Source organism: Bufo bufo, chromosome 1 (genome assembly GCF_905171765.1).
Source record: "Bufo bufo chromosome 1, aBufBuf1.1, whole genome shotgun sequence".
Classification (NCBI taxonomy): domain Eukaryota; kingdom Metazoa; phylum Chordata; class Amphibia; order Anura; family Bufonidae; genus Bufo; species Bufo bufo.
The window spans coordinates 229360055-229375268 of NC_053389.1; the positions used below are offsets into that span (position 1 = coordinate 229360055).

The 15214-nt window shown below is 44.6% G+C and overlaps 1 protein-coding gene across 1 annotated transcript in view; it reads left to right on the forward strand.

Annotated features, from left to right (window-relative positions):
• LOC120986936 (potassium voltage-gated channel subfamily KQT member 1-like) overlaps nt 1-13005 on the forward strand; it is a 111860-nt gene extending 98855 nt beyond the window's left edge. The window contains exons 14-18 of the mRNA XM_040415622.1: nt 4740-4815; nt 5926-6020; nt 10256-10296; nt 11440-11501; nt 12595-13005. Coding sequence (XP_040271556.1) covers nt 4740-4815; nt 5926-6020; nt 10256-10296; nt 11440-11501; nt 12595-12753 — 433 coding nt within the window. The 3' untranslated portion in view covers nt 12754-13005. The remainder of the gene's footprint in view (nt 1-4739; nt 4816-5925; nt 6021-10255; nt 10297-11439; nt 11502-12594) is intronic.
• Nucleotides 13006-15214: the final 2209 nt, after the last annotated feature.

Here is a 15214-nt window from a genome sequence, read left to right on the forward strand (position 1 = left end):
AAAAAGGCATTAAATGGGGTCTTCCAGCGTTTTTTTTTTTTTTTTTTTACGCCGTTGTAATTGACCCCTTTGGTATTTCAATTCCTGCTTGTTGTCAGTGAATGGGAACATTCTTGTTTACTACAAACGGGGAGATTTATTTTGTACACCCGTCCTAATATGTGCTGCACCGGCATGAAATGTGCCACATTTATTAAGCGGCACGTGCATGTTAATAATCATGGTGCATTTCCAGCCCCCCATGCAGCAGAACTGATATCTGTGCCAGTCAGGAGCTGATGTAGATTTCAAGCAAAACTGTACTGACTATCCACCAAAGTGTACTAGAAAGCAGCGTAGTCTAAAGTTTATTCAGATTACGTAAAATCAGCCGCATGCAATCCACTTTTATACAGGAGCTCCTGCAGATTTGCAGTGTGTGTGCCCTGGATGTGCATGCAGAGTTTGTGTACCCTCACTTGTACTGTCTGTGTGAGTGGCAGTACCTTGCAGTGCTGCAGCTTTTTAGCTTTTGAAAGACCTGCACCCCATGGGTCCCCTGAATAAGGTAATTTAAATTCAATTCGGGATACTGCCCCTAGGGGGTGCTCACTGCAACTGATTTCATTCAAGTGTCCCCTAGAAGCGACGGCAAGATTTTTTATTTTCTTGCATTTCTATGGATGTGTGTGTATGTGCTACTGCAATATTTACATGAGTTTCGCCATGCTGCATAACTCTCTCTGTGCTGCAGTATATACTCCAGTGTATCCGTGCTGCAGTATATACTCCAGTGTATCCGTGCTGCAGTATATACTCCAGTGTATCCGTGCTGCAGTATATACTCCAGTGTATCCGTGCTGCATTATATACTCCAGTGTATCCGTGCTGCAGTATATACTCCAGTGTATCCGTGCTGCAGTATATACTTCAGTGTATCCGTGCTGCAGTATATACTCCAGTGTATCCGTGCTGCAGTATATCCTCCAGTGTATCCGTGCTGCAGTATATACTCCAGTGTATCTGTGCTGCAGTACATACTCCAGTGTATCCGTGCTGCAGTATATACTCCAGTGTATCTGTGCTGCAGTACATACTCCAGTGTATCCGTGCTGCAGTACATACTCCAGTGTATCCGTGCTGCAGTACATACTCCAGTGTATCCGTGCTGCAGTACATACTCCAGTGTATCCGTGCTGCAGTATATCCTTCAGTGTATCCGTGCTGCAGTATATACTCCAGTGTATCCGTGCTGCAGTATATCCTTCAGTGTATCCGTGCTGCAGTATATCCTTCAGTGTATCCGTGCTGCAGTATATCCTTCAGTGTATCCGTGCTGCAGTATATCCTTCAGTGTATCAGTGCAGCAGTACTTACTTCAGTGTATCCAGGCTGCAGTACATACTTCTGTGTATCCATGCTGCAGTATATCCTTCAGTGTATCCGTGAGGCCGTACATACTTCAGTGTGCCTGTGCAGCAGTACATACTTCAGTGTATCAGTGCGGCAGTAGTATATACTTCAGTGTATCAGTGCTGCAGTAGTATATACTTCAGTGTATCAGTGCTGCAGTAGTATATACTTCAGTGTATCATTGCGGCAGTAGTACATACTTCAGTGTATCAGTGCTGCAGTGGTATATACTTCAGTGTATCAGTGCTGCAGTAGTACATACTTCAGTGTATCAGTGCTCCAGTAGTATATACTTCAGTGTATCAGTGCTGCAGTAGTATATACTTCAGTGTATCAGTGCTGCAGTAGTATATACTTCAGTGTATCAGTGCTGCAGTAGTATATACTTCAGTGTATCAGTGCTGCAGTAGTATATACTTCAGTGTATCAGGGCTGCAGTAGTATATACTTCAGTGTATCAGTGCTGCAGTAGTATATACTTCAGTGTATCCAGGCTGCAGTATATACTTCAGTGTATCAGTGCTGCAGTAGTACATACTTCAGTGTATCAGTGCTGCAGTAGTATATACTTCAGTGTATCAGTGCTGCAGTAGTATATACTTCAGTGTATCAGTGCTGCAGTAGTATATACTTCAGTATATCCGTGCTGCAGTAGTATATACTTCAGTGTATCCGGGCTGCAGTATATACTTCAGTGTATCAGTGCTGCAGTAGTACATACTTCAGTGTATCAGTGCTGCAGTAGTATATACTTCAGTGTATCCGTGCTGCAGTAGTATATACTTCAGTGTATCCGTGCTGCAGTACATACTTCAGTGTATCAGTGCTGCAGTAGTATATACTTCAGTGTATCAGTGCTGCAGTAGTATATACTTCAGTGTATCAGTGCTGCAGTAGTATATACTTCAGTGTATCCGTGCTGCAGTAGTATATACTTCAGTGTATCAGTGCTGCAGTACATACTTCAGTGTATCAGTGCTGCAGTAGTATATACTTCAGTGTATCAGTGCTGCAGTAGTATATACTTCAGTGTATCAGTGCTGCAGTAGTATATACTTCAGTGTATCCGTGCTGCAGTAGTATATACTTCAGTGTATCAGTGCTGCAGTAGTATATACTTCAGTGTATCAGTGCAGCAGTACTTACTTCAGTGTATCCAGGCTGCAGTACATACTTCTGTGTATCCATGCTGCAGTATATCCTTCAGTGTATCCGTGAGGCCGTACATACTTCAGTGTGCCTGTGCAGCAGTACATACTTCAGTGTATCAGTGCTGCAGTACATACTTCAGTGTATCAGTGCTGCAGTACATACTTCAGTGTATCAGTGCTGCAGTACATACTCCAGTGTATCCGTGCTGCAGTACATACTCCAGTGTATCCGTGCTGCAGTACATACTCCAGTGTATCCGTGCTGCAGTATATCCTTCAGTGTATCCGTGCTGCAGTATATACTCCAGTGTATCCGTGCTGCAGTATATCCTTCAGTGTATCCGTGCTGCAGTATATCCTTCAGTGTATCCGTGCTGCAGTATATCCTTCAGTGTATCCGTGCTGCAGTATATCCTTCAGTGTATCAGTGCAGCAGTACTTACTTCAGTGTATCCAGGCTGCAGTACATACTTCTGTGTATCCATGCTGCAGTATATCCTTCAGTGTATCCGTGAGGCCGTACATACTTCAGTGTGCCTGTGCAGCAGTACATACTTCAGTGTATCAGTGCGGCAGTAGTATATACTTCAGTGTATCAGTGCTGCAGTAGTATATACTTCAGTGTATCAGTGCTGCAGTAGTATATACTTCAGTGTATCATTGCGGCAGTAGTACATACTTCAGTGTATCAGTGCTGCAGTGGTATATACTTCAGTGTATCAGTGCTGCAGTAGTACATACTTCAGTGTATCAGTGCTCCAGTAGTATATACTTCAGTGTATCAGTGCTGCAGTAGTATATACTTCAGTGTATCAGTGCTGCAGTAGTATATACTTCAGTGTATCAGTGCTGCAGTAGTATATACTTCAGTGTATCAGTGCTGCAGTAGTATATACTTCAGTGTATCAGGGCTGCAGTAGTATATACTTCAGTGTATCAGTGCTGCAGTAGTATATACTTCAGTGTATCCAGGCTGCAGTATATACTTCAGTGTATCAGTGCTGCAGTAGTACATACTTCAGTGTATCAGTGCTGCAGTAGTATATACTTCAGTGTATCAGTGCTGCAGTAGTATATACTTCAGTGTATCAGTGCTGCAGTAGTATATACTTCAGTATATCCGTGCTGCAGTAGTATATACTTCAGTGTATCCGGGCTGCAGTATATACTTCAGTGTATCAGTGCTGCAGTAGTACATACTTCAGTGTATCAGTGCTGCAGTAGTATATACTTCAGTGTATCCGTGCTGCAGTAGTATATACTTCAGTGTATCCGTGCTGCAGTACATACTTCAGTGTATCAGTGCTGCAGTAGTATATACTTCAGTGTATCAGTGCTGCAGTAGTATATACTTCAGTGTATCAGTGCTGCAGTAGTATATACTTCAGTGTATCCGTGCTGCAGTAGTATATACTTCAGTGTATCAGTGCTGCAGTACATACTTCAGTGTATCAGTGCTGCAGTAGTATATACTTCAGTGTATCAGTGCTGCAGTAGTATATACTTCAGTGTATCAGTGCTGCAGTAGTATATACTTCAGTGTATCCGTGCTGCAGTAGTATATACTTCAGTGTATCAGTGCTGCAGTAGTATATACTTCAGTGTATCAGCGCAGCAGTACTTACTTCAGTGTATCCAGGCTGCAGTACATACTTCTGTGTATCCGTGAGGCCGTACATACTTCAGTGTGCCTGTGCAGCAGTACATACTTCAGTGTATCAGTGCTGCAGTACATACTTCAGTGTATCAGTGCTGCAGTAGTATATACTTCAGTGTATCAGTGCTGCAGTAGTATATACTTCAGTGTATCAGTGCTGCAGTAGTATATACTTCAGTGTATCCGTGCTGCAGTAGTATATACTTCAGTGTATCAGTGCTGCAGTAGTATATACTTCAGTGTATCCGTGCTGCAGTAGTATATACTTCAGTGTGCCTGTGCAGCAGTACTTTTCTGTTTGACCTTTCTGCATGTATTGTTTCTATAATTATCTTGAGAAATATCAGTAATGCAGCAAAAATGGCAGCAAAAGCCTGGTCACCCACTGTTCTGGTAAGGATACCAGTACCGCCACCATCCACCTCCAGTAGTACTAACCCTCCATCACCACCACCACCACTGTTACTACCACCTCCAGTACTACTACCCCCATTATGATGGCACTGACAGTTTAACCATTGGCTGTTATCCTGTTCCAGACTGACAGACGCACACAGGACAGCAGTGAAGGTCACCCGTCGCATGCAGTATTTTGTTGCCCGCAGGAAATTCCAGGTACCAGACAGAGCTTCTTGATAGATCGTTATGTGTCAGGATTAGGGTATGGCCACACTGTCAGATTTCCCGATACAGCTTTGGAAGCCAGGACTAGGAGTGAATTCAAAGAAGAGGAGAAATTGTATCTGTCCGTTATACTTTCTCTACTTTTATGATCCTCTGCTGATTTTGGTTTCCAAAACTGCATGCAGAAACCTGACCGTGTGGCTGTACCCTAATGAGTACCAGAGTATTACATAGGTACCAACTTTACAAATAATCTGCATTACTTACAGTTTACTGACCATTTGTTTTACTCCAGTCAAAATTCTGTAAGCTCCTGAGCTCACATCTTCCAACACCCTCTGCTGTTTCACTGTCTGTGCAGACTATTCTGGGCACTGTCACCCTTGCACCGCAGTGCAACGTGGATTGGCTTATGGTGGCTCTGCTATAATAATCTGTCAGAACAGTGTTTTGTCAAATCTTTTGTAACTAACTAAACTTTAAAAGCGCTTTGGCTGTGACTGGAGTAGAAGTCATAATGTATCGGAAAATCAGTACAAGATAAGTAAAGTAAAGCATACACAGTGTTACTGAACTCTTCTGTACATTACACCTAGAGGTAACTAGTTGAGCGAACCTGCCTTTTGGCAGGTTCGAGTTTGCTTTCGGGCTTTAAGTGAATTACGTAATGGATTCCGTTCTCAGAGAGTCCATCACATAATTCAATGCGGGCATGATGCATAATACAAGCATAAGGCCAGCCCTAGGGTTCCGTTCTGCTGGCCATACCTTTCTATTATGACAGATCGCCTCTATAGGCTTTCCGTTTGGCATGCTGGCATTGACTTACGTGATGGATTCCGTGAGAACGGAATCCATTACGTAATTTACTTAAACCCCGAACCTGAACACCTTTTTGTCAGGTTCGCCCCACTCTAGAGGTAATGTAAAACGGCTCTCAAAGGCAGAGCTACGACTTGATACCTCATTACTATTTTATGCTTGTATTATGATTTGGTGTTTCAATTACTATAGCAACAGGTTTGATATACTGTATATTATTCATCCCTCCTCAGTCCCTGATATATTTCTCTATGGTTCTTTTCCTCCCCACACTCCCAGCAAGCCCGCAAACCATATGATGTCCGAGATGTGATTGAACAGTATTCCCAGGGACATCTGAACATGATGGTACGGATCAAGGAGCTACAGAGGAGGTAGTGATACAAATCCTGACTATGCTTTTGGGGTGGATGTTTAATTAGCGGAATATGACATGTTCTGCATCATTTTTATATATTTTGGGGGAGATAGCAACCAGTGATGGCCAGTTCGCCAGCGAACACATGCGAGCTGCCATCTTAACTGACAAGTCCGGCGATGCACAGGTAAGTCCTTACGTGTGCCTGTGCGCGAGCCGGTCTGAAACAAATGCGGTCACCGGGAGCAGGCAGTTTTGAGAACAGCCGCGGGGGGGCCTTCATCTGGCTGTTCTCGGAACTGCCTGCTCCCGGTGACCGCATTTGTTTCAGACCGGCTCGCGCACAGGCACAGGTAAGGACTTACCTGTGCATCGCCAGACTTGTGAGTTAAGATGGCGGCTCGCATGTGTTCGCTGGTGAACACGGCGAACTGGCCATTACTGAGAGCAACCAATCAGATTCCACCATTCATTTTCCAAAGGTGGAATCTGGGCAGCCAAGCCAGTTCTGCTTTACACCAGGTTGATAAATCTCCCCCTTTGTCTTTTAATTTGTCACCATTGTCAAGGTCTCTGCTTGCTATCAGTGAATGAAAGGATAATTCATTACATACAGAGTCTGAAAGCCTGTACCAAGCTAATCTCACACTTAAGGGTTTGTTATAATAGTATCCAGTCTAGACAATCATCATTGAGCCAAACAAAGCAGCAGCACAAATCTCAGAATTTGTTACAATGTATCAGTTGAGGGAAACGGCAGAGGATTACATAGACTGGATAGAACTGTAACAAACCCTCAACTATGAGAAGTACTAGTTTAGGACGGGTTTTCAGCTTCTGCATGTGAAAACAGAGCTGTGCTATTTAGCAAGCAGAGATCCTAACTATTGTCAGAAATAAAAACACAAAAGGCAACACATGCTCACCACTTGTTTGCTGACTTGCCACACAGTCGATGATCGGAGATTAGCTCTAATCCTCTGTTGTACACATCCCGGAGGGGATGGAGCAAAATAAGACAAATGCATAACCTTTCACCTTCTTTATATTTCCCTTTGTGTCGACCCAGACTTTCATTATGGCAAACCTCATGCAATCTTTCACAGATGGTATCATTCGGGCATCACTTCTGTTGGCAAATTGTTACACATGAAGGAGAAAAGCCTGCACATACTGGAGGAAGTGGCGCAGGAGTGACCCTGGATTCCACTGCCTCCCTTCACGTACCTTCAATCCACGTATTTTCTTTCCGCTTCCGTTTCGTTTTGTTTGCGGACCGTATGCGGAACCATTCACTTCAATGGGTCCTCAAAAACAACGGAAGGTACTCCGTGTGCATTCCGTTTCCATATTTCCGTTCCGCAAAAAAGTAGTGCATGTTCTATTATTGTCTGCAAATTGCGGTCCGAGGCCCCATTCAAATTAATGGGTCCGCAAAAAATACAGAACGCACACAGAACACATCCGTATTTTGCGGATCCATACTGTAGAAATGCTAAGTCCAGCCCATATTGCTCATGTGTTGGGTGATTAATAAGTTACTGTTTCCGTTTTCGATACGCCAAAAAAGAATTGCATACAGAAACCATATGGATATGTTTTGAGGAATAACGAAACGGTAGAGGACTTAAATCGGAGAAAAAAAAACCTCAGATACGGAACAACGGATCTGTGAAAAACGGACCGCAGAACAACAACGGTCGTGTGCATGAGCCCTAAGAGCTACATATCAAATGTGCTACCAAAACTGGGAGAGAGGGATTGGAATACATACATTTGTGCAGGGTTTTCTGCACAGTCACTATAGGCGCCATATCCAAACACTGCAAATTTTTACATAGAACAATAGAATACTCTAGCTACTCATAGGGCAGACCTCACTCCGTTAGGGCCCATCGGTATTTGCAGATCGGATGCAGACCCATTCACTACAATAGAGCCGCAAAAGGTGTCCTATTTTTGTCCGTCTTATGGACAAGGATAGGACTGTTCAGTAGATGGCAGGAAATTCCAGCCCGCGTGGTGCCTCAGTCACGAATTTGTATCACTGTATGTGGAACTGCCCATTGATTCTGGCATTTTGGGATAGAGTACGCACTTTCACGGCCTCTAATTTAGCGAACGTTGCTCCTAAGGATCCAATTTGGGCCATATTTGGCTACCTGGATCCAGAGACCTATAATTGTGCCCCGGGAGCTCAGAAAATGCTACACTTTCATAGCTGCAGTGGGTACTAAAGAGATCTTATATGTTTTCTTACAAAAGCAGGCTCCACTTTTTTTTTATATATATAAATTGGCATTTTTATTTAAAATGGATTTGGTGGAAGCTTCCCAACATAATGCCCCATGCGCACGACTGAAGGTGTTTTGCAGTCAGAAAATCGCAGTTCCGCTAAATATGGATACCGGCTGAGTGCACCCTGCCATTTATTTATTTTTACTCCTGTAGAAGTGTCATATCCTTGTCTACAAAATGGACATGAATAGGACATCTTTTTTTGCCACCGAATGGACTTGCAGATACACGGTGTGCTGCCCGCATCTTTAGCAATCCACAATAAATACCGTTGTGTGCATGGGGCCCAAGGAAACTATGATGGAGGCTTCCTTCACTGTTTGGGGAAGCTTTTCTTCTGTACTTCCTCAACATATCAGGACAGCATTACCCGACTGTTTTCAACTGACAAACTGGTATCAAGAACAGTTGATTCAAGGTTCCCTGCCCTTGTAGACTGACATTTTCGTGGATAGGGGATCAATGGGGCAACCTGGACAAGATGGACTTCCCCAGATGAAGAAAGGGAGTGTGCACCATGACATGGGTCAATACCCAGACTGGTTACTTTTATTATATTGGTTATTAGTTAGGCAGTTTTCGTTTGTTCCCTTACAACAGTAATTGAGTACTTCCTGTTGTCCCTTTCTTCTTCTTCTTCATTTTACCCTTTTTTTCTTTTCTCTCTCTTTTCCTCTTCTCTCTATCCCTCTATTTTTCTTTCTTTTGACCATAAAGAGTGCAGCATGAGGTTTACTACTGTATATTTGTATAAGACAGACTAATGCGAGATATGTCAAATTATGTCTTCATATATTGCACTGTTGTATTTGAACAGCAATAAAGACAATTTTTTTTTTTTTTTTTTTTAAAGAAAACATTCTATATTCACCACTTCCCGTTCTGCCACTCCAGTCTGAGTTTACATGGCTGCAGCAGGGATGTAGCTGTATACCTCGCGTGAACTCTGCAAACAGTCACTGGCCTAAGTGGTCTTGTGCCATACACAGCTGAGGCCAGTGATTGGCTGCAGTGGTCATGTGGGGTATACGGCTATATCACCGCTGCAGCCATATAATAACAAAGACTAAAGTTGAGGACCAGAGTGGTGGCACTTGAGCAACCCCATTAACATAACCCTAAGAATACATTCACACAAACGTATTTTGTTTCCGTGTTCGTTCCGTTTTTTTGCGGATAGTATGCACACCCATTCATTTCCGCAAAAAATGTGGCCAGGATACCGTGCTCTGTACGCATCCGTATGTCCATTCTGTAGCCCCGCAAAAAAGATAGAACATGTCCTATTCTTGTCCATTTTGCGGACATGGATAAGCATTGTTACAATGGATCCGCAAAAAAAAAAACCAGATGCCATACAGACGTCATTGTTTTTTTTTGAGGACCGCAAAACACATATGGTTGTGTGAATGTAGCCTTAAAAGTTTTTCCAGGATTTTTATACTGATGACCTATCCAGAGAATAGGTACTCAGTGTTATGATTGGCAGGGGTCCGACACTCAGTACCCCCGCTGATCAGATGTATAAAAAGACACCAGCCCTCCTGTGAGTGCTGCTGCCTTATCGCAGCTTACCAAGCACAGTGCCGTACATTGTATTGCAATTGTGCTTGGTATTGCGCTCAGCCCCATTCACTTGAATGGGGCTGAGCTGCTCCTAGGCCGCGTGACTGATGAATGAGGCTGTAGAGCTAACAGGAGCGCCGGTGCCTTCTCAAACAGCTGATCAGTGGGGGTCCCTCATGTGGGACCCCCCACTGATCAGATACTGATGACCTATACTGACGATAGGTCATCAGTATTAAAAACTCAGTAAACCCCTTTAATATAAGACTTGCTTTGGAGATAAGCGGAGCCAGACGTTGACAGAAGATTCAGAGATGATGTGATATGTCCAGCTTGGCACACAGTGGCCACACTAGTTCCATTTATCACTTGTCCTTCCCATTTCAGATTGGACCATTCCCTCGGCAAGCCGGGCCTCTTCCTCCCAGGTACCATCCCATGTATCAGTCTGTGAGCTGCTGTGTATGTCATATGTACCGGTAGAACCACTGGTGTAACTATAGAGGGTGCAGAGGTTGTAGCTGCGCCTAGACCCAAGGGCCCTTCTACTGTATAAGTGGTATGCTTACTTCAGTTCCGTTCAGTTCTGTGCTAACATCATACTATTGTACAGTACATAAACAGTCAGTGGTGTAGCTAGAAATGACTGGGCCCCACAGCAACTGTTTGAATGGGGCTCCATCCCACAGTAATTTTTTAGCGACCCCTTCCTTTCATGCCGCCCCCATTCCTGTGGCTAGTACAGATCGCTCTCTCAGACCAGGGCCGGCAGCTGTTCCATCCGTTTTATACACTGTCTATACTGTCACTGTATATCATTTCATTGTGTAATACTGTTGAGGGGGCCCTGACCAAATCCTTTAGTCCTCCTCCTCCTGGATGGGCCCCAAAGCTGAAGCTTGCCCTGCTTCCCCTATAGCTATGCCCCTGTAAACAGTGATATAGTATCTACATGCAGTGTGCACATACTACTATACAGTACATGAAACTAGGATCCAGTACTTACATAATATATCCATACAGTACTTTTATAAAACTGTGATACAGTATCTGCATAAGGTCTCATGCACACAAGCGTAGTTATGGTCTGCATCCGAGCCTCAGTTTTTGCGGCTCGGATGCGGACCCATTAACTTCAATGGGGCCGCAGAAGATGCGGACAGCACTCCGTGTGCTGTCCGCATCCGTTGGTCCGTTCCGAGGCCCTGCAAACAAAAATATAGCATGTCCTATTCTTGTCCGTTTTGCAGACAAGAATAGGCATGTCTACAATGGGCCGCCAGTTCCGTTTACGCAAATTGCAGAAGGCACACGGACGGCTTCCGTTTTTTAGCGGACGCCAAAAAACGGCACGGTCATGTGCATGTAGCCTAATACTGTCCCACAGTATACATACAATACTGCCACACCTAGTTCAAATAACATTGCTCTAGAGTGCTCAAATAATAACAGTGTACAGTTCGTGTATTACTAGATCATGATGGGGGCAGGTCGGTTGGCCATGTTACCCATCCTGTAATCCACCCCTTGATTACATAGGCTGCGAACAATAATTGTAATCTTCTCCACAGAGAAGGGCGTTGATAAGGGGTTCTACACGGTCGGATCGAGGCTCATGCGTCTGGAGGAGAAGGTATTGCTGATTTTTCCTATTTCTTTTAAACCAACCTGCCTGAGGTCAAAGACTTGTTTAATCTACTACAGGAAGGCACTGGTCTTTCTTAAAGGGGAAGCTCACTTTTATTTCTCTTCTTACATGTCTCAGTGTTATAAGGCGCTCAACATGCTGTACCCCATCTGTCTTCATAAAGACTCTTAATAAAAAATGTGTTTACGTTTATTTTTGTTCTGTGCCCTTCCTCACTTTTGTTGTTTGTGACCCCCCCCCCCCTTCACCATCCCCCCTCAATTGGCAGAGTAAAAATTTTCCCAGGGCTGAATAATACAAATCAGGATCCAGCCTGGCACATGGAGGGTAGACCTGGGGTCATCGCCTGTTCTCCCCTCCCACCGTTTGCCTCTTATTCCTGTGAGCACAGAGACCCACTTGGGTGTTTAATTGTGGGGTCTCACTGGCTACTGAGCTGGAACAAGGTCTGCTCACTTGGCAGTGCCACACAGGTCTGGCATTGCTGGGCAGCTGGATGGGCTGAGTGTGAGTATTGTCTGGGCATCTTGGAATCAGCCAGACACCCAGCAGAACTTAGCCCCCATTTATTCTGCATAATGAGTTCATCTAATTATTCTTCTGTCAATCAGCAGTCTGTCCCCAGATCACCCCCTGGCAAGTGTCAGTGTAATGGCTCGTCTAGGTGAACACAATTCGAGTGAGCAAACTATGCTGGTGTAGAATCCATCCACATAGTCACCCACTGTACATGTACAGAACCAGGCCAGACCTACTGTATGATAGGCTTAGATACACCAGGATATTATCACACATAGGCTTAGACACTCCAGCTCATCAGACGGTATCACACATGATAGTCTTAGATACATCAGATCAGCAGGCAGCATCACATATGATAAGGTTAAATACATTACCTATACACACTGTCCCTGGAGATCATTTCATAATGGCAGTATACCGTTGCCCATTTTAATATTTTGTCCCAAGGTCTGCGGGACATCATCTCCCCTCTTCTCCTTACTGTATGTATTATAGGGTTAGCCTGGTGACTTCTATGCTTTGATTAGTCTTCTGTTTTGTTCCCCTGCCTCTCTAGGTAACTCAGATGGACCACAAGCTAGATGAAATCCTACGTGTCTTCCGAGCTCAGTTGGTGCCAGAAGAGGACCAGATGTTGCCTCCTGAGCATGCATCCCCCGCTCCCCACCGGCTGCACCCCTCTCACAGTTCCCCAACTCCCAGTCGGCGATTCTGAGAACCATGGTTCATCTCTTCCAAGGGTCAAGAGAATGAATCGTCCGCCACCCCTTGTCAAAGTGGCAGATGTCACTGAGCTGCATAAGAGGCTTCCTAGGACTGACTCAACAGTCTACAAGAGACATTCTTCTACCAAGAGTCAACCAGAGCTCCTCAAGGCGCACCAAGTTAGAGATGCCACAAAATCCCATAAGTGGTGCCACATATCCACAAGCCCAACAGACCTCCATTAGAGATGCCACGTGAAAGATGCCAGGACCCAAAGGTCAGGAAGGACCAACTCTGTGGTCAAGACATGAACTAGAGCTACATACATTACCATAAGGGAAGCCTCCATCACCAGAGAGAGAACCTCTAAGCTTCAGGCATCTCTCATAGCTCTACCAGACATTGCCAGCACCTTGCAGGCACTCTGCCTTCTTCTGGACTGGGTCATCTGTATCTTATGTCATGAACTTCTGTCTTAGCAACTTGCTTGCACCTCAGCTATGCAGAACAAGTCATAACAAATGGACTATGGCTTAGAGGTGTTGCACTCAGCCCCTCCCCCACAATATTTTGTCTGAGCACATATCATTGTGTAATTTAATGGTCATTACATACATGCAGCTTTGGGCGAGACCTTGACCCTCCCAACTTGTGGGAGTTAAATTAACCTGTTTGCCTTATATCGCCCTTAGGTGACCCACTCTCCTATGTAACAATACATCCCCCCCCACTGGATGCGAGTCTCATCATCATCCATGCATCTGAAGAGGTCGGCTTGACTCATTTCCCGTCATACCAATTAAAACATGTAAATGTATGCAAATGAGTCTGAAAGGGAATAATTAAAGACTAAGTAGTGGACAGATTTAAGATTGTGCTTATTATACATTGAGGGGGGGGGGGGGTGCATCTGAAGTGGTCCATTCTACTTGCAGTCAAATGTCACAACCACATTGAGCTACATGCCTGCGTGCTGCTTGTGTTAGTGGACAGACCACAATGGTTGTACAGTGCCTCCCATCAGGCACACATGACTGATGGGAGTAGTCATCACATATCCAGGACCTGATGACACGAGGCCATTTTAGGTTCTGTATTGTTGAAAGGGTTTATGCACCATAAAGGCAACCCCTAAAGCTGCTATTTTAGGGCCCAGTAGGCAGTGAGTCAACCTGTACAGGATGGAAAGGACAAGCGCTGGACCCTACAGTTTTAGGAAGCAAGCACTTTCCCTCGCCCTTATATGCACTGGCTGTGTAATTGCTTACTTATAGGTCCACGTTTGCCCATTTTGTGCTGTGGGCATTTCTACAGAACGTACTGTGGATATGCTCCTTGGCAGGATCTGAAGGACCATAAAAGAACACTGATGGAAAACCTCATTCTCTTTTAAAACAATCTGAAAGCAAATTCATTACCTCGTGGAGAACTACAAACCCCAGCATTACCAATACACAGGGGTCCATTTATGCTTATTTCTGGCAGTCAGTAGTCCAGCGCACATGATTTAGGGGGTGTCCAGTCCTTTTGTGCCCTTTAGTCTCCATTGCTCTTTGGGCCAGTGCTTTGAATCCTTTGGCTCTCCAGTGACATTATTTTACTGACAGCAGGCCCAGGGTGAAGCCAATACATATAGCATTCTCTCTTATGGCTTGGACTGGAATCTCCTCCTAAACATGAGCCCCTTGAAAGGAATGAGTTAGGCCTCATGCACACAGCCGTTGTTTTGGTCCGCATCGGAGCCGCTGTTTTGTTGGCTCGAATGCGGACCCATTCATTTCAATGGGGCCGCAGAAGATGCGGACAGCACTCCGTGTTCTGTCCGCATCCGTTGCTCCGTTCCGTGGCCCTGCTAAAAAAATATAACATGTCCTATTCTTGTCCGCGCTTTGCAGACAAGAATAGGCATTTATATTGAAGGCTGTCCGCGCATGGACGCCATCCGTGTTTTACGGATCCGCAATTTGCGGACCGCAAAACACACCACGGTCGTGTGCATGAGGCCTTAACAGGATATTCCTATAAAATCTTTCCATGACCATAAACATGTAAGCATGACTTGGTCAGGATGAATTTACAGCCTTTAAATGTAAGTCTGTGACAATGTATCAGTGCAGGTAAAACAGTATCAGCCTGAGGTCCAGACTATTAGCTCACAGAGAATGGTCGAAAAAGGGTCCCTCCACTCTGAGAAATTGGCCCAGATTTGATCTGGGCCGATTTCCAGGCTCTGGATGTAAATTCACTAGCAGCAAGCAGAGATTTGGGAAATGAAGAGGAATTGGAACACAAAGGGGGAGATTCATTAAAGCTGGTGTAAAGTAGAACTGGCTTAGTTGCCCATAGCAATCAATCAGATTCCACCTGTCATATTCCAAAGGAGCTCTGAAAAATTAAAGGTGGAATCCAATTGGCTGCCCTGGACAACTAAAACAGTTTTCCTTTAAACCGGTGTTGATAAATCTCCCCCA